Source organism: Leopardus geoffroyi, chromosome D3, assembly GCF_018350155.1.
Source record: "Leopardus geoffroyi isolate Oge1 chromosome D3, O.geoffroyi_Oge1_pat1.0, whole genome shotgun sequence".
NCBI lineage: Eukaryota > Metazoa > Chordata > Mammalia > Carnivora > Felidae > Leopardus > Leopardus geoffroyi.
The window spans coordinates 29,237,230-29,262,758 of record NC_059339.1 but is presented as its reverse complement, the minus strand read 5'-3'; the positions used below and the strand labels follow the sequence as shown (position 1 = coordinate 29,262,758).

Below are 25,529 nucleotides of genomic sequence, written 5' to 3'. Positions count from 1 at the left end.
CACAGCTTCAGCATAGAGTCACAAACAGAGCACTTGGCTCCTGGGAGGGTATATGGGGATGAGAGTTTCTTTCTTTCCCTCCTGAGTTCCCTTTCATATGAAAGGAAGGAATAAAACATACATAAACCCAGTGACAAACATGAGATGTGGGAGGGGCATCAGAAGACAGGAAACTGAAAGCCAACAGAGGGAAGACACTGTCCAGCAGGACCTGGAAGGTGTCCAGAGGGCTCTGACAGAGGGGCCAGGGCAAGGTCCAAGAGGAGGATCAGGGACACCTCACCTGATGGATGGATTATTACCCTTCCCCCCACGAAAGGAGGATTCTCCTCTAAATACATTAAAATGAACTCTGTGGAGAAGTGCACCAAGAAGTTAAAGGTCTCAAAGTGTCATATTGGCTCTTGACCTGCCAAGATGAAGCAATGCCTTCTAGCCTGTATGCTATACCCAAAGACCCAGTGCCTCACCAGGTTTCCACAGCTCCCCCTCTTGATCATGAGGACCACCAGGTATTTGAGAAATGCCTATGCCCAGAAAAAGTGACCCTAGATGAAACAGAGATAATTTGGAGAACAAAAGAAAACTTGAAATGAATTCTAATTAAAATCTTCAAAGGAATTTGGGCAACTAAGATATTTGTAAACCAGTAACAGGATGCCATGAAAAAGGAACAATCAGAAACTCAAAGTGTTTGTGGAAAGTAAAGTGATTGCAAAAAAATAAAAAATTCACTCAAAGGATAAAGTCAAGAAGCTTCCTTAACACCAAGAATAAGACAAACATGGAAAACATAAGGCAAAAATCAGACAGAGCATTATTCCAGGAAAGAAAGAATAAAAAAAACACATATGTATGTTTGAGAGGAGTAATAAATAGTACAAAAGCATTCCCAAGCTGAAAAATCTGGGGCTTTGGATCAAAAGGGCTTGCCTGAGAACCCAGTACAATCCATGAGGCAAGATCTACCCAAGACACATCACTATGAAATCACAAAACACTGAAAATAAACGAAAAAATCCTGCAAGCTTTTTTAGGTGGGGTATGAGGCATTGATAAAGAAACAAGAACTAAGATAGCTCAGACCTCAATTAGCACCACTGGCTGCTAGAAGACAGGGGAGCAATAAAATCCACATTTAACAGGAAATTACCTTCAACCTTGAATTGTATACAAGCTATACCAGGGACCAGGTGAGGGTAGAATAAAGATATTGTCAGATGTGCAAGAACTCAGAACATTTACCTCATATGTGCTCTTTCTTTAAAGAAAGAGAAGTATGCTCTAAAAAAATGAAAGGCTGAAAAAACCAAAGACAAGGACCCTAAGAAACACTGGCTCCAACCCAGGGCAGAGTCAGTGCCTGGGATTGGCACAGTCAGTGCCAAACATCAGTGGTGGCAGCGAACAGCAGGCCTAGAGAGCTGCAGGTCCAGGCTGGTGTCAGAAGGCAGAACCCCAGGCTCTCCTAGACAAAAGGGACTCAAGGAATAGCTCCTGGAAGTAGAGCTGGGGAAAAAACTGGGTATTATAAAGAAGGCAATTAAGAGTTCCAGGAAAAACAAAGAGCAGCATCAGAAAGTAACATAATCACTGCACACGAGTGATTCTGGAACATTGATTTTCATCTTTTAGAATCAAATCTATAGTCAAGGATGAGATGACTTGCATTCTATTCTCTAACCAAGTGTTATTAACCCTAAAAATATAAAAGCATAGATTTCACAAAGTAGAAGGTATAGGGAAGAGAAAAGTAAGAATGCTAATATCTTTTTCTTACAAAGTAGGGAGAAAAGAGACAATGGTGATAGAACAAGATGCAAGTATGTTACAGTTACAAAGGAGCTAAAAACAGTGGCACAGGAAGGGAAAGGAGCACAAGAGAGGAATAAATATTCTGTCATAGCAGGAAGTCAGTAAACAATGTCTAAAACTGCTCCATCAACTCTGGGATGAGAGCATCAACAGTTGATACTATAGTTTTGGGATTTCCTTATATTTCTAGATAAAAATAGAGCAACATTGTAAAACCAAAAATCTAGGACTCTCATGACAAGAGAATAAGGGAACACTGTAGACCCCAAAATATAAGCAGGGGGAATAGACCACCAACTGGCCATAAGACTGGTGTATCTTTGGGAGTTAGTGTGGGAGGGAGCAGAGAAGCAGCAAGAGCTAAGAATGTTTAAAAACACCAGGCAACTGGGGCACAGTGGTTCAAAGTGAGAGTTTTACCCTGTCCAATAGCAGGCGAGTGCAGGAGCTGTGATAAAGTGCAAGGGGACATGGTAAAGACTAGGGGGCCGTAGCAGTCTAGCTCTGACCAGCCAGAGCTCCTTTCCACTCTGGGTCCCTCACTGAGGAGAAACTGCCAAGATGGAATCAAAATTGAGTAAGACAGAGACAATATGAAAAAGGAAAAAGAAGGTACAGATAAAAATGTACCTGGGATTGTAGTGGAGGTTCTAGCAGTTGGAAAGGAAGAAGTAAAACCATTTCTATTTGCAGATAACATAATCTTGTATACAGGAAATCCTAAAGAATAACTAAAACCTATTACAACTAAAAACAAACAAACAAAAAAACTATTAGAGCTAATATATAAGTTCAATACTGTTGCAAGACACAAGATAAATATACAAAAAGCAACTGTATTTCTATGCAATAGCAATCAGTAAACAAAAATAAAATTAAGAAAACAAGTCCATTTACCATAGTGTCAAAAAGAATAAAATATTTAGGAATAAATTTAACAGGGGCAACCTGGGTGGCTCAGTCGGTTAAGCATCCAACTCTTGATCTCAGCTCAGGTGATGATCTCAAGGTTCGTGAGATCGAGCCCCAAGTTAGGCTCTGTGCTGATGGTGTGGAGCCTGCTTGGGATTCTCTCTCTCCCTCTCTCTTGTCCCTCCCCTGCTTGTGAATGTGCTCTCAAAATAAATAAACATTTAAAAAAAAGAATAAATTTAACAAAAGAAGTACAAAAATAATTTATTCTCTGAAAAATACAAAACGTTCTTGAAAAAAATTAAAGAGGATCTGAGTTAATGGGAAAACATCCCATGTTCATGGACTGGAAGACTTCCTATTGTTGAGACAACAATACTCCCCAAATTTATCTATAGGTTCAAAGCAATATGACTTCTTTGCAGTATCTGACAAGCTGATCCTAAAACTCATATGGAACTTCAAGGAACACAGAATAACCAAAACTAGCTATAAAGCTACAGTAATCAAAACCGTGTGGTATTGCCACAAGGACAGATACACCAATTGATGGGACAGAACTGAGAGTCTAGAAATAAATTCTCATATTCACAGTTCACTGATATTCAACATGGGTGCCAAAATGACTCAGTGGGGGGAAAGAAGTCTTTTCAACAAATGGTATTAGAACAATTTGGATGTACAAATACAAAAGGATTAAGTTGAACCTGTTCCTTGCACCAGACACAAAAATTAACCTCAAATGAATCATACACCTAATGTAAAGGCAAAAACTATAAAACTCTGAAGTGGTTTCTTAGATAGGACATCAAAAACATAAGAAACAAAAGAAAAAGGATAACTTGGATATGACTGAAATTAAAACCTTGTGCTTCAAAGAACTGTATCAAGAAAGTGAAAAGATAACCCACAGGATGGGGGAAAATATTTGCAAATCATATATTTGGTAAGGGATTTATGTTTAGAATATAGGAAACAATTCTTACAGCTCCATAATAAAGACAATTTAAAAATGGACAAAGGACTTGAATAGACAGCTCTCCAAATGAGATCTACAAATAGCCAATAAGCACATGAAAAGCTGCTCAACATCATTAGCCATGAGGGAAATGCAAATCAAAACCACAATGAGATCCCACTTCACGTCACTTCACACTAGGATGGCTATCGTGGGTGTGGAGAAATTCAAACTCATACACTACTGATGGAATGTAAAATGATGTAATCACTTTGGAAAACAGTCTACCCATTATTCAAAAGATAAAACAGACTTACCATACGACCCAGATATTCCATCCTCAGGCATATACGCCAGAGCAACGAAAACACGTCCACACAACTTATATATGCGTATTTATGGCAGCATTATTCATAACAGTCAAAAGGTAGAAACTACCACTGATCAATGGATGAATAAAATATGGTATATCCATACCATAGAGTCTTATTTGCAAGAAAAAGGAAGGAAATGTCTTCATGTTGCAACATGGATGAACCTTGAGAACACTAGTCTAAGTGAAAGGAGTCAGTCATAAAAGGACATGTATTGTTCAATCCCATTTATATGAAGTGTCCAAAATAGCAAATCTATGAAGACAGAAAGTAGATTAGTGGTTGCCTAGGGCTGAGAGAGATGGGAGATTTGGGAGGTGATGGTTAAGGGGAATGGGGGGCTTCTTTCTGATGCAACGAGTATGTTCTAAAATTAGGTAGTGGTGATATTTGCACAACCTTGTAAATATACTAAAAGCCACTGAATTGTACACTTTAAATGGGTGGATTATATGGTGTACGAATTATAACTCAGTAAAGCTGTTTAAAAAAAGTATGTCAGGGAACAGGGCAGGAAACCCCAGAAAGCAGACCCCTACATTTTTTAACACTGCACAGCAACAGAAGTGGCAGTTCTCTGAAGTTAGAAAGCTGTCTGAATCATGCCTCCTCTGAAAGTCAGGGAAGCTAAATTTACACACAAAAAATGAGAAACAGACAAGGAGCAAGGTCAAATCCTCTCAAAGTTACTATCAGAAAAAAGGGAATAGGGAGAATAGCATACCTATATTGATAATGAAAGTACTTTAGAAAGATGTGCCCCCAGAAGGTCAACACTGTAACGTTCTATTTCAAAGCAAGCTCAGACACATTAAAAACAAAATATAAAATGAGACATCTCAGGAAATGAAATAAAAAAATTAGAAATAAGAGGCAAATAATTGATAAATGAAGATTAAACTAGAAAAAAACTCACAAGAATGAACAAACACCACAAATAATAACTGAAGAGGTCAAGGAGGTAAGAAACGATGATTAAAAATCAAAAAGAAAGGAGAAGGAAAGGGTTTGAGAGGAAGATGGACAGGAAATGTGCCACATGCTCCCCTGGTGGACTGCGATTACTTTCTGCAGGACACAGTCACCCCCATGCCCCTGGGGTTCCTGTGACTTGCCTCCTTGAAGAGTATTAGGATGAGGGATAGTGGCCCACTACCTGGAGAGACTGTCCAAAGCCTGGATGAAGTTATCTGTCCCTGAGCCGTCCTTCTCAGGACTCTCCATCAGTGACATGGTGGCAAAGACCACGTCACTGGCCAGGAACTTATGCTTGAACCCGAAGTGAATGCTGAAAGTCTGCACGCGCATGTCCTTCATCCTGCAATGGGAGCAAGCAACATGGCTGATATCCCTGTGTGCATGTGGGAGTGCTCTCAAGTTGTGGGTGCTCTCACTGCCAGGCCGGGCCAGCAGATGTACGGCTGTCTCTCCCTGGCCCCTGCTAATGCACAAGGCAAGACCACTGTGGTCCAAGAATGGAGGGGGGGAAGAAGACCTGACATAATAGCTCTGTAACCTGGGGCACTGAGTGCCTTGTCCAAAGCTGTCCTATTGGTTGGGGGAAAGAGCAGAGATGTGTGTGCAGCCCCTCCCATGTCCCAGGATGCTAGAAGCAGCCACAGGACCCTCTAGGCAGAGCGCGCCTGAACCTGGCCTCAGGGGGCCCTTCCCACAGCTATTTCCTGTGTCCAGTCAGGGATAGACCAGGTTGACCTAGAGGTCTACACCTCAGCCCCAAGATGTAAGGACCCGGACTTCTCTAGACCTGGACCTACTTTTAAACCAAAGAGAACTCAAAACTTTGGGAAAGATTAGCCAGGTCATATTTGCTTGTGTATTCTTGTTTTTGCATTATTTTAGGTTAAGGCTGAAGCCTGAACAAAGCTTAATGCCAAAAAACATGTGTTTACCCAAATTTATTTGCAGACTCTTCGATCATCTCCCGCAAATTCTCCTTCAAGGAGACGTCCATGGACTGGAACTTCTGCTTCACCTGTTTCAAGGGGAGGCTGGAAAGATGACAAGCACCAGTCACGAGTAACCTGGCTTCAGATGGAGGTCACCAAGCACCAGTGGGACTGAGAGCACCCTACAAGGAGTCACGGTGCTCATGAGAGGGGTCTTCATATGTAGGCCTTTGGGCAATATTCTGGGGTCTCCGAGTGAGACACTTCAGGTAGAAACAGGCAGCCTCTGAATGTTGGTCACAACCAAGGGGAGGGACCTTTCCCCTGGTGGGAGGAGTGGGGGGCCTCTGGGCCAAGGTGGTCACTCACCCCACGTCTGCAAGGAACTCCTGGAGACGCTTCTGCCCATGCACAGACCAGAGCTTGAACCTGGCTGCAGTGTAGCATGTGTTGCATAGGCTGTCATGGAGGGACCAGTGCTGGTAGAGTGCCAGGCGGAGGCTGGGCCCAGTCAAGGAGGCAGTGGCTGGGCAGTGACCTGTGGCTTGGGCAGTGCACGGCCCTACCCATCCCCAGAGAGCCTGCCTGCACAACCAGTTACACCTCCTTAGCTTCATTTGACCCGTATGGAGAGCTTATAAGGGGGTGTCTGCACACCATTATCACTGTTGGACAGACGGGGAAACTGAGGCGCAGGGGTTCTGAGAGTCTAGGTACTGTGGTGACAGAGACAGTCCTCATGGCTACACAGGGCAGTCCATGCTGTCATCACATCTGCTCCCTGCATGCTACACCTAGCTTGGCCCTCTCCCACACCCGCCTCTCTGCTGGACCCCCCTGAACAAAACCCCCTCTTCTTAAACACACGGTCTACTGCCAGTGGGGCTGTGAGCATGGCTGTGTGTGAGGGTGATCCTGTCCCCACCCCATTGTGTACCCCTTCTTCCCCGTCCCAAGGGTCTAAGCAGGATGTCAGGCTGGTTCTGCCTGCCTCCCATTGTCATGCTGGTGCCCTGACACCATTTCTGCCAACACTTGAGGCTTGGCTCTGACCACATGGTGGGCTCTGTCCTCAGTGCTGCCCAGCCTGATGGCTGGGACCTGATCCCTGGACATCCTGTGTCAGGCCCTGGTGGGCTCTCCAATCCTGGGAGCTCAGATGCCTCACATTTAACACCTCTTCCTAGACATGACCTTCTACTCACCTATCCAAATCCACGTTTATTGGTCCCCATCCATCCCAGCAGGCATAGGACAGCATCATTCCTGCCATCACTACCTACCACTGAAGCAGCAGGCCCCAGCCCTGCCTTATACCTATGGCTGCCAGTCTGTCTCCCTGCAACCAGCAGTCCAGGGACCTTTTAAGCATAAAGAATTGAACTCAACAACCTCCTCAACCTCCCACTGCCCTGGGCTCTCGGACCTTCAGACTCCACTCACCTCTCCAGTCCCTTCCTCAGGGCCTTTGCACAGCCAAGGTCTTGGCCCAGGCTGTCCTCCCTCCCACCCCGTGTGTCTGAGTCTCAGCCTGAGATGTGGCCCCTCCCAAAGGCCTTTCCTGAGTATTGCCACCCAACAACTCCCTGGTTACTCCATCAATGCGCCAACTTCTTATGGAACATTTGTGCTCTGTAATCACATGCTGGCTTACTGCTTCCTGACGGGCTTGGCAAGAGTCTGCGCTCATCATTAAACTGCCCGCACTGCACATATAGGCCCTGCCAACACACCAGGCCTACAATGAGCCATAAATAAATAGATGATGCTTCTGAACACAGCACTGGCATTTAGGAGCCAAAGCCATACAGAAGAGCCAGGACAGAGTCCGCTCCCCAGTACCTGGTGCTTTGCCCAGCCTGGAGAGCACACCAGGGCCCCTTTCTCAAAGCCTCTTGTTTCATCCACTGCCTGCCTGGGTACACAGTAGACACAGCAGTACAATCCAGGCCTGCGACTTTGCAGCAACAACCACACCACCCCCAGGGGGATGTGGGCTGGGCTTGCAGAGGTGATAAAGTGGTGTGTGGCTGAGCAAAACTGAGGGCAGGGGTGCTGCCTGTGCTTGGCCGGCCTGAACAACAAGGATACTCGTACTCGAAGGAGATCCGTGTACAGTCCACAGAGAGGGAGTTCTCCTCATCCTCATTCCGGTGGTTGTGCCGAGACACATGGCGCTGCAGGATGCCAACGTCCGTTACGTACTTCATCCTGGAATGAAAGCACTGCCAGCCGCCTGGGTGGACGCCTTCCTCCCTCACGTGCAGCCAGGCCACGCGGCTTCCCTCCTTCCCTCGGGGGACCCCCCTCACAGGCTAAGGGGCTAGCCCACCATACAGGCTGTTCCTGTCAGTATGAGGAAGGTCCACCACCTCTGCAAAGCCAAATGTGGCTGTGGCACCAGGGCCTTGGCAGCTAGGTTCTAAGCCCTTCCTCCACGACGAGGATCCAGGCCCAAGGGGGCATGTGAGTAGACAGAGCTGGGAGGGGTGGGCTCTGGCCGCAGCCCCTGCCCCCTTGCACTCTCCTCTGGGTGGCAGCTGTCCTGCCCTTACTTATTTGAGGATTCCTGAGGGCAGGCACTGCGGGAGGCCAGAGCCCTGTCCAGCAGTCAGTCAAGTGGACGGACCACATAGTGACAGTAGTCCACAGCAAAGGGTGTGGATCCTCTCAAGCACAGCAGGAGAGGGCAGACCCCAGTCCAGGTCCACCTGCAGATGGCCACTGAGCAGGACAGTGACAGTGGAGCCTCATGTGAGGGGCTGCCATAGGCCAGGGACAGTGCCTGGCGCTGCACACAACGCATGCCATCTTTAAGAGAGAAGGGGGAACAAGGCCCAGCAAGGTATCCATGCCTGTGAGACTCAGAACCCTCCTGGTCCCTAGGCTATACCATATGACTCAGGTGGGCAGAGTGGGGTGGAGAGGCAGGGAATGGGGGTGCTGGGGCCTCTGTAAACTGCACAAGGAGTGTTCTTGGACAGGGTTAGGGTAGGGGTCCCTGTCAATTCTCTTAGAGTCCTCACCTGATGGCCACCAGAATGCAGATGAGAGGGGGTGCCGGCACCCCATGCTTCCCAGGTATCTCTATTCTGGGGCAGCCCTTCAGCTCTCCATCAGGAGTGATGGGGAGCACTAAAGCCCGCTCACCAAGGGGCAAAAGAGAATTCGGCTCCATGCCAGCCCTCCTGGCAGTCCTTGCCAGCGTTCCCCTTGCCTTTGAGATCACATCCACCCTCCCTGGTAGGACTCCTGGGGTCCTCACCAACTCCTCCCAGAGCCCCCATGTCTACCTTGCAAGGACCACATGAAGAGCCAGGATACTGAGCTCCCTCCTCTCACCTCTGGCTCCACCTGCTGGGCTCCCTGAGGGTGGATGAAGCATACACACAAGGCCTAGTTCTAAGCCCTTCCTCGGTGACAAGGATCCAAGCCTAAGGCCAGCCCCCTCCTCATCAGGGCTCTGCCACCCATCTTCCCACTGCAAAACTGGGCTGCAGCCAGGCCATGCACATGGCCACAGCACAGGCCAACCTCTGACAGCCTGAGTGAGTGCATCCTTACTGGGTGATCTTGTCTTGCACCCACTGGTCCGTTAGTCCAACGATGGCCCACCTGGAAGAGAAGAGTGCAACAAAGCTCACAGGAGCATGGCCTAGCCCAGGCCCACCGCCCGACGGTCTCTCCTCTGCAGGGTAGAAGGTTATGGAGCCAACTCAGGGCTTGCAGCATAGCAGCACAGCAGTGGGAGCTTTTGGTGCACAGGAGGGAGCTCTCCCAGGGCAAGGATGGCAGGCCTGATGTGGTCTCTGGGAGCTGGCTGACCCCAACACTCTCCACCCTCATCTTTCTGGAGCACAGCTGCAGCAGACTCGGTGCTCAGTTGCTGGTGGGTCCTGGTGTGTCACTCCACCCCTAAGCCCCTCATGTCACCTGCCCCTCTGCAATATGGCTTGCAGCACAACAGACCCTCATCAAGTCCATGTCTGTTGTCCTGGTATGAAATGGCAGGACATAGAGTCACAGAATTTAGGCCTCATAAGAGCCTTCCAAGGTCCTGTCTCTAAGCTCATCTTTTGTGGATGAGATGATGGAGGCCCAAGCTGGCCTGACCTCCCCAAGGACCATGGCCAGCCCATGGCAGAAGGAACCAGGACCTCAGGTATTATCCTCTGTCAGTCCCCAGGCAGCGTCCTTCAATAACCCCCTCTGGGACCAGAGCCAAGAATAGTCAAAGATGCTGGGAACAGTGAGATGGAGAGGCCCTGGAAGGTTCATGTGGGGGCAGGGCATTCGAGCACCCCACCATATCTGTCAGTGCAGTGAGTCCCTTCTCAGAAGGTCTTCTTCAAAACATGCCACCATGGGGCGTCTTCCCAAGCCCACCCTTTCCTCCTTCCAACCTTCCCATGCATATATTTTGTATCAGATTATTTTGTATTTGTTCTTGTGCTATATCTGGAGTTTTCTGGAGGCATTTCAAGGGGGCATATTCTGACATCAATGCTAAACTGGAGGTACTTGTTGTGAGTGAGCCGTCAAGGGTGCCCCCAAGCACACAGCAGGGGGTGCAGGTGAGGCTAAGAGAGCTGGACCTGAGGATGGCAGGTAGGCATCTGCTCAGGGTGATGACAGAGCACCCTGGGGCCTAGGTGTAGCTAGGGCTTTGGTCCTGCCCCAGCCCCCGGCTGTCATAAAACCCTGATTCAGCAAAGACCATTACAATCCCCATGGGGATTGGCCTGGAAAGAATATCCCCTCCTCATCTCGTAGAGGAGAAAACCAGAACTAGAGCAGAGGACCAAGGGGGTGGAGCAGGCCGGACCTGTATTTTTTTCCCTCAGACTCTGGGTTTAGTTTTTAAACCAACCTGTGTACAGCACCCCAATGTGCTGGGTGCTCCTGCTTGCAGCCAGTGCAGCAAACTCAGAGGTGGGCTAAGGGTTATTCCTGTACCAGATTTCACAGCACGCCAGGGAAGCAAAGCTGCCTGACAAAGGCTGCCATATTCAAATCTCCCACTCCTACTGTCACCTGAATTTACGAGGCAGCAAGGCTGAGTGGTAGGGCGGGAAGGTTAGAGTTGCACTCGGGCCCCACCCCCTGACCCTCTGCACCCAACAATGCTCCCTACATTACCCCTAGGAGTTTGTATGCAGACAAAAGCCTCAAAGGAAGAAAACCAGGGCTATGCCTATTCCCAGAAAGGGGTTGTGTCCAACGTTCCTGGTGGGGACCACACAGTGATGTCTTCTTCCAGACCCTGTTCTCACTGTGGAAGGACAAGGCTACTTGGAGAAGAAAGCCCCACACAGCACTGGTCTTGACTGGGGCCTACATACCACAGCATGTCGTTCAAGTCCTTTGACATCATCCACGCCAGGTCAAACATCACCATGGCTGACTGAAAGAAAGAAAGAAGCCTGAGGTCCAAGGCAGCTGTGCTCCTAGGCAGGGTGTGCACCAGGGCTGGGTTGTCCAGGATCCCAGCCAAGCCCCTGCAGATTGAAGGTTTTCCCAGCTAGGGAAGGAAGCATGGGTGGATTCCAGGCCAAACCAAGGGAGGAAGACAGAGGAACTCAAGTTATCTGCATGGTCTCCTCTGTTAACTAGTCATTTCTATGTACATACTTCATCATGCAAGGGAGAACACCTGAGTACAGCACTGTGCTAGTGCCTCTACACATCTCACTGGGTCCCTCAGTGATACCTGGGGAGGCAATGAAGCCAGGAGGTTAGGGACCTTTGTCCACACACTCCTCCTGGCTGGCTGGCAGGCTTACACACACTCTCAGGAAGGCTGGATGAAGCAGGGCCTTGGTTCTCATTACCTGGTCGTTAAAGAGGAAGGGTGCTTCAGGACCTCTGTGAGGAAGATCTTTCTAACAGGGCTGTCTGCAGACAGAAGCAACTAACTCCCTGTGAGCATAGTCTGGGTTTTGGTAGGAGACAACAAGGGGTATCAGTGTCTGACCAGAAGATTCTAAAGTCCCATTGGCTGTGCGATGCTGGGCTGCCCACCAGAGAGGATTTCCAAGGGAATGATTCACAAATCTGGAGGGAGCTGGGCGTCTGCTGCCCCACCCACCTCCCACTGCTTGGAATTTTCCATGTGCTGGGGCAGAGCAGAGAGGGAAAAAGATGATCTTTCAAAGGACAATGAGACCTTGATACTAAAAGGATACTGGAAATATGGCACTCAGAGTTCAAGGCCCCAGGGCCAAATGCTAACACCGAACACATATTTTACTGGAAACTAATTTTCTTTTTTTTTTTTTCAACGTTTATTTATTTTTGGGACAGAGAGAGACAGAGCATGAACGGGGGAGGGGCAGAGAGAGAAGGAGACACAGAATCGGAAACAGGCTCCAGGCTCTGAGCCATCAGCCCAGAGCCTGACGCGGGGCTCGAACTCCCGGACCGCGAGATCGTGACCTGGCTGAAGTCAGACGCCTAACCGACTGCGCCACCCAGGCGCCCCTGGAAACTAATTTTCTAGGGATCCTTACAGCCTTGAGCTCTGCTCAACAGTACCAGAGTCAGGGGCACCTGGGTGGCACAGTTGGTTAAGCGTCCGACTCTTGATCTCGGCTCAGGTCAAAATCTCACAGTTCATGAGTTCAAGCCCCGCATCAAGGTCTGCACTGATAACGCAGAGTCTGCTGAGGATTCTCTCTCCTTCTCTCTGCCCCTCCCCTGCTTGTGCATTCTTTCTCTCAAAATAAGTAAACAAACTTAAAAAAAAAATTTTTTTTAATAAATTAAAGCAAAAAAATCCCTGCCACAGTCAACGCAGTAGGTTTTCCATGTGAAATTCTGTTCCATAACACATGCAGTGATGGGCCTCAGTAATTATAAAAAGACTTGTTCTGTATTTTTGATGGTGAACAAAAATAATAGCTGTTGTCCTTTGGGCACCTATTGGGTGTGCAGGATCATCCTAACAACTGCCTCTGAAATGAGGGCTGTTCTCTTCCTTTTATGGAGGAGCAAAAGTTTAAGTCTCAGAGAGGCTGCCCCACATGCCCTAGGTCACACAGCAGAAGTTGTGAGGCTCAGATTCAAATCAGGCTTTTATGGTTCTAAAATTTTTTTTTTTTAACGTTTATTTGTGAGACAGAGAGAGAGCATGAACGGGGGAGGGGCAGAGAGTGAGTGAGACACAGAATCTGAAACAGGCTCCAGGCTCTGAGCTGTCAGCACAGAGCCCAACGCGGGGCTCAAACTCATGGACCGTGAGATCATGATCTGGACCGAAGTTGGACATCTAACCACCTGAGCTACCCAGGCACCCCAGGCTTTTGTGGTTCTAAAACATATGCTCATTTCTCCTCATGTTGTAGGTCACTGACCCTTGAGTCAGAACTTTATGGTGAAGTACACCTATTCGTACATACCGACGTCCCGTGATATTCATACTGTTCATAGTCAAAGAGGATGTCTCTTCTGTAATGACATAAAATGCAGTTCTTCAACAGGAAGCAGTACAAGGAAGACAAACATTTGGAAAATGCTAAAACTTGACAGTAATCAAAGAAACACATTAAGTCACAGTACTCTTTGTATTTGCTTATGGACTGTTTCAGAGTGCACATGTGCAATGCAGGAAAGGGAGCAATATTGACATAAAAGGCTTGTGGCAATGAAAGAAGTAAAATGGCATAGAATAATCTTAGAATCCCACTTTTATGCTAAGACAACAATTCAAAGGAACAAGCAAGACAACACTATGTGCACAAACACAATTGTTCATTGCAGCCTTATTTGTCATGGCAAAATACCAGAAGTAACCTCCAGTTTGAAAAGGAGATTGGCCATATAAGTATAATGCAAGTCATAAAAGTGTTGCAACTATCAAAAATGGTTAGATTAAGTAAAAACAATGCAAAATTAGGTGCGTGTTATGATCACATAAAAAAAACACAAGTATGGATACCCCAGGAAGATTGATTCAAAGCCAGAATCTCTTCCAATCATTGAATATGGATTATATTCACTTTCCTTTTCATTGCACCTCCCGAAATATATTTTCATTGTCCTTTCATGAGGGAGTAGCCAAGTACAACGCCCTCAGCTGGAACAGCAGAGACTTTCAGGGACTGGATCAAGTAACGAATACTCAACTCAACGGCACTGTCACCTCAAGCTACAATAATCTTTCCATTTTTTTATTTTAGAGTGCTTCAATTTTTTTTTAATATTTATTTACTTTTAAGAGAGAGAGAATCAGCGCATGAGTGGAGGAAGGGCAGGGACAAAGGGAGACACAGAATTCGAAGCAGGTTCCAGACTCTGAGCTGTCAGCACAGAGCCTAAAGTGGGGCTCAAACAAATGAACAGTGAGATCGTTACCTGAGCTGAAGTCAGACGCTTACCGACTGAGCCACCCAGGTGCCCCTGGAGCACTTCAATTTTTTAATTTGCAATATGAAGAGGAATTATAGATAATTCAGTTTTGTTCTCATTCACATTTTCTATGAAAACTTTTATACAATTAGCATCTATCTCATTTAGGAAGAACTTACAAATAAAACTATATCTGGAAAAACAACAAAAATAAAAGACAAGGGGCTGTTATCCCTAACAGAGAGCAGAAGACCTCTGGGCCCAGTCCTGCCACTTGTAAGACCACAGCATGATACAGAGGGGATCCAGAGCTCTTCTCCGATACAGGGAACACATGCTCACTCCTGGAGCCACCAGCCCAGAGACTCTAAACTAACTGAATTGGGGGTGCCTGGGTGGCTCAGTTGGTTAAGCATCCAACTCTTGATTTTGGCTCAGGTCATAATCTCACGATTCATGAGATTGAGCCCTGCGCCAGGCTCTGCAATGACAGCGCAGAGGCTGCTTGGAATTCTCCCTCTCTCTGCCCCTCCCCTGGTCGCATGCACTCTCAATCTCTTTCTCTCTCTCTAAATGTATTGTCCTCAAATGCAAAAAAAAAGAAAGTATCCAGTCGCCATGGAAAACATAGGTATCCCAGAGGGATTGCAGACTCCATGGCACAGGGTGCTGCTTGAAGTACACACTCACCTCCGGGCCTCCCACTCTCTTCGCTGCCTCCTCTTCATGGTTTGTGCCACTATCTCCTGATGTAGGGACAAAGAGAACAAAAGGTTGAGCAAATAGGGGAGGCTGGGTGGCTCAGTTGGTTAAGCATCTGACTCTAGCTCAGGTCATGTTCTTAGAACTTGTGAGTTCGAGCTCCACATCAGGCTCTGTAGTCAGAGCCTGGAGACTGCTTCGGATTCTGTGTCCCCCTCTCTCGGCCCCTCCCCTGCTCATGTGCTATCTCTCTCTCTCTCTCTCTCCTTCAAAATAAGCATTAAAAAAAAAGTTGAGCAAATAAGCCAGGAATGTACCCCTGTAGCCTGAGAAGGTTCCGATCAGGCAGAAGCCACTGGGCATGGACCCCTGAGGGAAAACATGGGTCATTCATTCCCATGTCCTGAGCTCAGCCTGGTCCTAGAGAAGAGAAGAACTGAAGTGGGGGATGATTGAGACCTCTCTAGCCCACTGGCACTACAGACACCATATGGTGGACAGACTTCCCCAGTGCCTGCTCAGGCTACACTCTGTCCATGTGCTCCGTCTGTCCACTCCAGCCTTCCATCATCCCCATCACTGTGTGATCCAGAAGTGCATAGCTACTTCATACTGGCTTCCCCGCCAGATCATTAAGCACTAATGTTACCAATATCCTTCCACGTACCAGCCACTGGGTTTTTTTTTGTTTTGTTTTGTTTTGCTTATAGATCCTAGACTTGGAGCTGAAGAAGCCAGCAACCTGGAAACCCCAACAGGCACAGAGAAAAAAAGGCCTCAACAAAAGCCAAAGGATCCTGAAGAGCAGCCTTGAAAGACAGAAAACTTTTAGACAATAATTGGTCTAATCCAGCCACCATGACCAAAAATTGTGGCCCCACCCCTATCCACTTGGCAAAGACGAAGTAGAAGCCTAGACTCCCACCCTGGTGAATACCTCCCACCTGTAACACTTCCACCTTTCACTTGTAACATCTCCCAACATCCTCACTGGGGTGGTATCAGAGGAGGCCAAGTAGTGAGCCTAGACCTTTCTTGCCCAGTGGTAACAAGGAGCCACTCCTCTTGGTGGTTAATGGAGGTCAAGTGGAGAATCTTTAACTTCTATCTCCACCTGGCTATAAAGAGACATGCTGCCCACCTGCTCCTTTGCCAGAATGATGTCAGAGAAAGCAGGTAACACAGAAGGCTTAATTAAGATCCAGAGTCTCAAAACATAATATAAAAATGTCCAGGTTTCATTTGAAAAGCACTCATCACACCAAGAGCCAGGAAAATCTCAAATTGAACACCAAAACAGGAAATCCATAAATGTTAATGCAAAGATGACAAAGATGTGAGAATTATCTGACAAAAATTTTTAAAGCAGCCATCACAAAAATGCTTCAATGAGTAATTAAAAACACAGTTGAAACAAAAGAAAAAAATAGGAAGCTTTAGTAAATAAGTAGAAAAATGAAGAAGAACCAAAATGAAATTTAAAACTGAAAATTACAATAACTGAAGTAGAAACTCAGCCCTCAGTAGAGGGGCTCAAGAGCAAAACGGAGGAACAGAGGAAAGAACCAGCAGATACGATAATAGAAAATATCCAGTCTGATTAATAGAGGGGTAAATGGACTGGAAAAACAAACAAACAAACAGTAACATGTGAACCTACAACAAAAGACCTAACTTTCCTGTCATTGGTGCCCTGGAAGGAGAGGGAAAAAAAAGGGTGAAAACACCCTGGAATAAATAATGCCTGAAAACAAAGAAATATAGCTCAAAATCTGGCAAGAGATATAAACCCACAGATTCAAGAAGCTGACTGAATCCCAATAGGTTAAACCCAAAGAAATCCATACCAAGACACATCGTAATTAAACTTCTGAATATTAGAGCCCCCATTTTTTTTTTTTAAATCTCAAAAAAAGCAAGAGAAAAATGACATCTTATGTATAGGATAAAACAGTATGAATGCCAGCAGATTTCTCACTAGAAACCACAGGGGCCAGAAGTAGCATAACATTTTCAAGCACTGACCAAAAACAGCTGTTAACCCCAAATCCCATACCTTGTGAAAATATCTTTCAGGAATGAAGGGAAAAGTCAAGAAATTCTCAGGAAAAGGAATACTAAGAGAATTTACTGCCAGCAGAGTGCCTCTAAAAAAAGTTAAAGGACTTTCTGTAAATAGAAAATGACAAAAGAAAAAACCTTGGAACATCAGGATGGAAGGAAGAACGGGTAAATACAATAGGCTTTCCTTATCCTCTTGAGTTTTAGAATAGAATCATGTTTGATTGTTGAAGCAAAATTTATACCATTGTATGAGGTGGATCTAAATGTACACAGAGAATATAAATAAGAAACTCACATAAACAGAGAAGAGTAAGGGAAGTAAAGGAAGGTAACATTTCCACATTTATAGCCTGTTGTCTCTAAATCTCTTTGAGTGTACACTTTTATTAATAAAAATATTTCTGAGAATATATCTTGAATCCACGTATATTTACAAATCATGAAGATTTAATTACCGTTGAGGTAGTCTCAGAGGGCTAACTTACCAAAATCAAATATGTAGCCCTAAACTTGGATTACAGAAAACACAAGGATAGAGGAGCAAGTAAAGGTATTCCACAAACAAGTGATAAATACTAGACAACTGGATTGGCCTCCAATGTCATTCAAAACAAAACAGAAAAAAAAAAAAGAAAAAACAAAAAGAGTGGGGTCCTGGTCTAGGTGAAAAGACAATTAAGAGGGGTGTCTGGCTGGCTCAGTCAGAGAAGCGCGTGACTCTTGATCTCAGGGTCATAAGTTCCAGCCCCATGTTGGGTGTAGATATCACTTTATTTAAAAAAAAAAAAAAAAAAAAAAAAAAAAGACAAGAGAAATAGCTAAACGGAAATGTGCCAGCCCTGGTTGGATGACACTTCAGAAACAAAAGCAGCTGCAAAATCTATTCTGGGGAACAAGTGAAATTTGAATATGGGTTGAATATTAGAGGACACCGTTAATTGCTTACATACAATAATGGTATTGCATTTATAGAGGAGAATGATCTTAGAAGATGCGTTTTTTTTTTTGTTTTTTTTTAACATTTATTTATTTTTGAGAGACAGAGCATGAGCAGGGGAGGGGCAGAGAGAGGGAGACACAGAATCCGAAGCAGGCTAAGAGCTGTCAGCACAGAGCCAGATGCGGGGCTCGAACTAACAAACCGCGAGTTCATGACCTGAGCCGATGTCAGACGCTTAACCGACTGAGCCACCCAGGTGCCCTGAAGATGCGTTTTAAAGTCTATTTATTTAGGGGCATCTGGGTGGCTCAGTCAGTTAAACATCCAACTCTTGGGGCGCCTGGGTGGCGCAGTCGGTTAGGCGTCCGACTTCAGCCAGGTCACGATCTCGCGGTCCGGGAGTTCGAGCCCCGCGTCAGGCTCTGGGCTGATGGCTCAGAGCCTGGAGCCTGTTTCCGATTCTGTGTCTCCCTCTCTCTCTGCCCCTCCCCCGTTCATGCTCTGTCTCTCTCTGTCCCAAAAATAAATAAACGTTGAAAAAAAAAAAAAAATTAAAAAAAAAAAAACAAAAAAAACATCCAACTCTTGATTTCAGCTAAGGTTATGATCTCACAGTTTGTGGGATCGAGCCCCTCATTGGGTTCTGTGCTGACAGTGTGCAGCCTGCTTTGGATTCTCTTTCTCCCTCTTTTTCTGCCCCTCCCCTGCTCGCATACATGCATGCTCACGCTCTCTCTCTCTCTCTCAAAATAAATAGATAAACACTTTAAAAAGTATATAAAGCTTATTTATTTTGAGAGAGACCTGTGCTCATTGTACAAAATAAATAAACACTTTAAAAAGTAGATAAAGCTTATTTATTTTGAGAAAGAGAATGCATGTGCCTGGGGGCGGTGGGGGACAGAGAGAGAAGGAAAGAGACAGAATTCCAAGCAGACTCCACACTGTCAGCACAGAGCCCAATGAGGGCTTGAACCAACAACCTGCAAGATCATGACTTGAGCTGAAATCAAAAGTCAAATGTTTAAATGACCAAGCAACTTAGGTCCCCCTGCAACTTATTCTCAAATGATTAAGCAAAAGAAAAAAATATACATATATATACATATATATATAAAAGAAGGCAAATGTGGCAAAATGTGACAAATGTGCAAAATTGCTGAATCTATATGAAAGGTATACGGGCATTCATTGTACTATCCTTTCAACTGTTGTATACATCAAAAATTTTTTTAAAATAAAAAGTCAGTGGGAAATTATGCATGTTACACATGCATAATTATGCATGTGAATATCATAGAAAGCATTCACAAACTCAGATTCTAAATGGATGCATTAAACATGTCAATGGAGGCTCTGACATGTTCTGACATCTCATCAAGACCAACGACATTCTCTTTACTGACAAACCCTCCCGTCAGTTCTAGCCTGCCTGTTCTTCCCTCAGAGCCCTCGTGTCTGGGGACACTGCACTGGATGTACCTTCTAGGAATATTCTTGGTTCTTTCCTTCCTCATTCAGGTCAAGTGTCCATAGCCACCTTCATAAAAGCAGCCCATTCCCTGTCCAGCCCCTTACCTTGCTTTATTTTTCCTGATATGACACAGCTCTCCACCTGAAACCATCCTTGACCTGTGCTCATTCCTGATGCCTCCCCCACTGGAAAAGAAGCTTTGTGAAGACAGGAATTTGTTCTCTCCCAGAGACACCAGGGCCTTACTGACACCTGGCACAGAGTAGGTGCTGAAATATATTAGTCAGGATGGAGAATTCTAAGACTCTTATCTGCAGAACGTGAATGTTTCCAAAGAAAATCCCCCAGATACTGATATTTGGAGCCTGATGAAAAGCAGTTCGTTAATAGTTAAAAGAATGCTACAGGGGTGCCTGGGTGGCGCAGTCGGTTGAGCGTCCGACTTCAGCCAGGTCACGATCTCGCGGTCCGGGAGTTCGAGCCCCGCGTCAGGCTCTGGGCTGATGGCTCGGAGCCTGGAGCCTGTTTCTGATTCTGTGTCTCCCTCTCTCTCTGCCCCTCCCCCGTTCATGCTCTGTCTCTCTCTGTCCCAAAAATAAATAAACGTTGAAAAAAAAAAAAAAATTAAAAAAAAAAAAAAAAAAAAAAAGAATGCTACAACAAAAAGGAGCTTTAGATAACAAAAAGAGCTGTTAGAAATCAAAGATTAGAAGATAAAGACCAGATGTTGGCCAGAGAGTGGAACAGATAAAGAGCTAGACAAGATGAAAGAGAAACTAAGAATGTATCTGAGGTCTCTGATCAGACTACCCAAAACTCTAGAGAAAGGATGGCTCAAAGGCAGGGAAGGTAAGGAGAAAACACTCCCAGGACACACCCCTCAGATGGACAGAGTGTACTGAATGTCCCCAAAATGGCTCAAAAGAGCTCTGCTAAAGCACCTTATTGGGAAATGTCAGGCCAAGGATGAAACATTCCAGAGGCAAATTTCAGCATGGACACCCAGGACTGGGAATCAGAGGGCATCAGCTTCTTCCACAACACTGAACACTAGAATAAAACATGGCCCTATTAGAGGAAGAACCACCTCCCACCTTTAATTTTCCATGTAGCAGAAGCCACCAGTGTTGGGCAGGCCACTTCTGTTGGCCAGGCCCCAGATCGGGTAAGCATCTCAGACCCAAGACTCACGAGGCTCAAACAACTCTAATCTTTGCACACAAGATGCTTCCCCTGGAATCACCACTGGAGACTGAGCCTGGCTGAGGGCCATAGATCCATGTCGTTCCTTCATGATGACTGCAGAGAATCCAGAGGGGAGTGGGGAAGGGAGAGGATGTTTATGTTATTTATCGTTTCTCTGTATTGCTGCCTTTTTTTTTTTTAATGTTTATTTACTTTGAGAGAGAGAGAGAGAGAGAGAGAGAGAGAGAGAGAGAGAGAGCATGAGCGAGCATATGAGCAGGGGAAGGGTAGAGAAAGGGAGAGAGAATCCCAAGCAGGCTCTGTACTGTCAGCGCAGAGCCCAACACAGGGCTTGAACCCACAAACTGCAACCCCACGACCTGAGCTGAAATCAAGAGTTGGATGTTTAACTGACTGAGCCACCCAGGTGCCACTTTCTGTATTGCTCAGCAAAGAGCTGAGCTATCCTAAGTTTCATTTCATCTGATGAAATTCTACTGTACAGACAAGGATGTCAAAGCTCAGAGAAGTTCGGTAGCCCGCCTGAAGCCATGCAGCCAGGGGATAGCAGAGTCCAGGGTCAATACCAGTGCCTGCTGAATCCCAGCCACCCCTGGACCCCAAAGGCTCCAGCCTGAGCTCTGACCTCTGGGAACGACGTTACTCAAGACTGTGGTAAGGCCAAAACCCACCTCTTCTAACCGTGTGCGCTTCACAGAAGGCTCTGACCCATTGTCACTTTCATTTCCTGAATGCTCTTCACCTTCTTCTTCATCCCTGAAGATATCATCATAAGCAGGAACTTCGAGATCATCATCTTGTTTAATGAGTAGTTTGATCTAAGATTAAAACAAAAAGCAATCAAGGCTCTCTTCTCTCATTGACAGAAAACTCTCCATTACATGTTTTCTCTTACAGAATCTTATTTCCCAATGAGCTGACTCATTAAGGTTTCTGTACAAAGAGCCACTTGAGAATTTCAGACTTCTCAAACATTTTCTTGCTTTCATTTCCTCTCAGAGGCATTGGAGTTGCACCACGCGATATGCAAAAATTCCAAAAATTAAAAAACTATCCAGTCATGTAAGTCTGGGGAAAAGACTCCCTCTCATGCCACACTCCAAGCAAACAAAATGAACACCCCACAACTCGGACTCTGAGAGAAGACAGGGAGATGTGCGACCCCTAAGGGAGTAAAACTGCTGTCTCTAAAAGCAGCTCCAGGCTGACTTCACTTAGAGTGGTCCTTCACATGAGAACATCAGGGCCAACACTTTGATAACATGGGTGGGATCAACTCAGAGAATGGTTAGGTGGCTGTCCTGTGCCAGGCTCCATGTTTGCTGCTGGGGGTTCAAAGAGGAAGCACAGCATGGCCATGTTAGGCTAACAGTGGTCTCTTACACTATTGTCTTGTTGGTCCTCATACTACCCTTTGGATGGGCAGGGCAGGCCCTAGCCCCACTTGTAGGGCTAACGCCTCTAGATCCCCTAGTATTCAATGACACCAGGCTGGGCCTCAGCTCCCAGGGCAGGCTCAGTGCAGGGTTCTGGTCCCTACACTTTCTAGGTTAAGTGAATTCCAAAATGCATTCTGAGCGCCTCCAAGACTTACTTAGGTGCTATGTTTCTCACCACGGATAAGCAAGACCAGATTCTTGCCCTCAGGCTGGTCTAACTCTTGTAGGAGAGGTGGATACATGCCTTGCTTAGAACATCAGGTGCGATGTTGCCCATGGCATAAAAGGTACAGACAAAGGATAGAACTTGGGGAAGACATGGGCCCCAAAGGCCTGGTTACCTGGGTGTCATTATAGACATTCACGACATTAACTGGCCTGTGGGTGTCACACACAAAAAATATGGCATCTTCATCAGGCTGAAGGATATCCAATAGGTCTACATTAGCTCCACAGTTTATGAGAATAAAATAATGGAACTGAAAAAAAGAGAGAGACATTAGGAAGTAAGTGCCTTGAGTAGATCCTTTACCTTCAGCATATTAGGTCTCTGAGTCCTTCTGCTGAGACATATCAAGCCCCTGACACCAGTGAGGCCCTGATGGCAAGGGGCTTTACGCAGCTGGCCTGTGTGAAGTGCTTTAATGTACTACATATGCCATTTCATTTCCATGATGACACCTTGAGATAGGCCCCATGGGCAGCCCTGTGGCTGTCTCTGCTTCACCAAGGAGCACATGGAGGTTCAGCATGACTCAGTCTCATGCACAGGGTCAAGAAGTTGATGAGGAGCAGAACAAGACTTCAAATGCATAAATGGGCCTCTGCAGGGGTACCTGGGTGGCTCAGTCAGTTAAGCATTTGACTTCTATGTCTCTCTCTCTGCCCCTCCCCGACTCACTCTTTCTCTCTCTCTCAAAAATAGACATTAAATAATAATAATAATATGGGGCATCTAGGTGACTTCGGCTCAGGTCATGATCTCACTGTTGGTGAGTTTGAGCCCCGTGTCAGGCTCTGTGCTGACAGCTCAGAGCCTGGAGCCTACTTCGGATTCTGTGTCTCCCTCTCTCTGCCCTCCCCTGCTCATGCTCTGTCTCTCTGAAAAATAAATAAGCATTAAAAATATTTTTTTAATAAGTAAATAAATGGGACTTTGAAGATCTCAGTCACTCTACTGTGCTGCCTCTCTGTACTGACAGTGTCGTACAGGTTTAAATTTGTAACAAGTCTCGGGCACCCCATGCTTAATAAGCATCTAAATATCATTTTAAGTCTTACTATATCCTATCTCTACAGAGAACCTTTTGCTTATAAATATCAGGTTGGTACAGGTAGCTCCTTCCGTGATGACAGGAGCTCCAGGCAAGGATTATCTCTGGACAGTCCTAAATATTGCCACAGACTCCAGAGACCCTCTTCCCTACTCCAGTCCCATCCAGTGGGATCTAAAATGTCCCATCTCTCAGCATAACCCCATGCAGAGGTGGTAAGAGTCCTGGCCTCTACTGTTTAAATTGCAAAGGGAGAAGATATGTTCCTGGATTACCAGTTGGAACTGGGATACTTTCTCTTGGAAAGATAATGTAAAATAGCCACCTTATCTAACATAATTTTAACTAGGCCATATCAAAATCAAACTGCTAAACTCTAAGCACCTTACAATGAAATGTCTGCAACACAAATTCAAAGTTAGACGGTGTCCACATTCACTATCTTTTCTGGTTATCAATTCTGTCTCTACAACTTGAGAGTAAGTCACTCTGCATATATCTCATTTTTTCCTTCCATATTGGCTAATGTAGTTGATACTTAAACATACAAGTAACCTATTGAGGACCTAGAAAGAATGCTAGTGTTAAATTGCAACTGAAAAAAAAAAAAAAAAAAAGACTAATGACTCTAAAATGCTTCTATCATACCTGTTCTTTATGCTCAAGAAATGCAGTTTCAAGTTCTTGCCACCCAGAAACCGGAACCAGTGTATACTGCACGTGATCACACTGGAACAGAGCCTGAGAGAGATCATTTCCAAAAATTATCATATTTAGGACGTCTGCAATTTACTTTGAAATGCACTTAAAAAAAAAAATAAGGTTGAGAAACGAATGACCTGTGATAAGTTTAGTAAAATGTTAATGGAAGAAACTAGGTGATAGAAATATGAGTGTTGACTATATCATTCTGTGAACTTTAATGAATTTTTGAAAATCACCAAAGGAAAACATCCAGGGTGGGGGAGGCTTATTTTATTTCTAGGTCTTCGGAGAAGTAGTTCCTGACCCAACAGCCTGATCAAAGTTCATGTAAAAATTGCACCATATTCAAAACCGAACCAATGATCTTCCTTAATAGAGAAAAGAATCCTGTATTTCCTATATTGCTTATGACACCACTGTGCCCTCAGCTGTCACAGACTCCTCTGAAACCCCACATTTGAGAAGCCACTCCAGCTCTAACGGTCTCTCCAATGCAACCATTTTTCAGCCAGGTTATTGCAAAAATACTAACTGCCTTTTGCCGCATCCTTCTCAAACCCACCCAATACTCTTGCCAGAGAGGCGACCTCTAAAAGTCCCTCTCCCCAGATTTCAGTTGCTCCAGCACCTTACCCTAGCCTGCACTCTCTCCTGGCCGGTGGGGAGAAGAGCGGTTCCCTATGCGCTCCTCACCTCCTGCGCCGACTCCCAGCCCATCCTGCACTCCCAAACTCTTCCCGGGGCCCCGCCTGCTCCCTCACCCTTTGGCCCTGGCCCTTCCCTCCCAAAGTACGCAAGGCTCACCTGAAGAATCTTGCAAGCGCACAGAGCGTCCACGTCCGAGGCCACAAAGAGAAGGACCCTCTGTCAGGAAAAGAGAGGGCCAGTTGAACGCAGAGAACAGAACGCGGGCCCCTTGTGCCCTCCCAGGGCCGCTCCCCCGGATCCTCCCCGCCCCCCACACACACACACACACAAGGCCACGAGATGTAAGAAAAAGGGTCACCTGGTTTTGAACCACCTCGTAGAACTCCTTGCGGAAATCGGACACAAACATGGCCACGGCGGCCGGACACCCAGAGCTAGCGCTGAGGATCCAAGAGCTCCGGCGGCGGTCAAGACTCCCGCCAAACAGGGACTCTTCTGATTAGCCCAGAAGCCAACCAATACCTACTTAGTTCTCAGCTTTTCCCTCTTCCCGATTGGGCCATATTGGAGGCGGGCCTAGCGCTCCGCCAACCGGGCTGGAAATGTTAGGCCCGCTCCTAAAGGAGCGTCATCCACAAGCAAGACGCAAACAATGTTGCCCACTTCAGTTCTGACTCCCTTTTACCCACAAATCCGACGTTTGGTGGACATCTTTAGTTTGGGAAGAGAAGCCTATTGCCTCCCACTGGGCCCTCCAGGAAAAGG

General features: G+C 46.0%; 1 protein-coding gene across 1 annotated transcript in view; it reads right to left on the bottom strand.

Annotated features, from left to right (window-relative positions):
* The window catches only part of CDC45 (cell division cycle 45), a 33,887-nt gene extending 8,406 nt beyond the window's left edge, over positions 1–25,481 (bottom strand). The window contains exons 1-13 of the mRNA XM_045458101.1: positions 25,123–25,481; positions 24,921–24,980; positions 24,060–24,152; positions 22,479–22,616; positions 21,370–21,516; positions 15,003–15,058; positions 13,364–13,412; positions 11,309–11,370; positions 9,531–9,581; positions 8,058–8,177; positions 6,336–6,467; positions 5,970–6,068; positions 5,216–5,377 (exon numbers count right to left, since the gene is read on the bottom strand). Coding sequence (XP_045314057.1) covers positions 5,216–5,377; positions 5,970–6,068; positions 6,336–6,467; positions 8,058–8,177; positions 9,531–9,581; positions 11,309–11,370; positions 13,364–13,412; positions 15,003–15,058; positions 21,370–21,516; positions 22,479–22,616; positions 24,060–24,152; positions 24,921–24,980; positions 25,123–25,173 — 1,220 coding nt within the window. The 5' untranslated portion in view covers positions 25,174–25,481. The remainder of the gene's footprint in view (positions 1–5,215; positions 5,378–5,969; positions 6,069–6,335; positions 6,468–8,057; positions 8,178–9,530; positions 9,582–11,308; positions 11,371–13,363; positions 13,413–15,002; positions 15,059–21,369; positions 21,517–22,478; positions 22,617–24,059; positions 24,153–24,920; positions 24,981–25,122) is intronic.
* Positions 25,482–25,529: the final 48 nt, after the last annotated feature.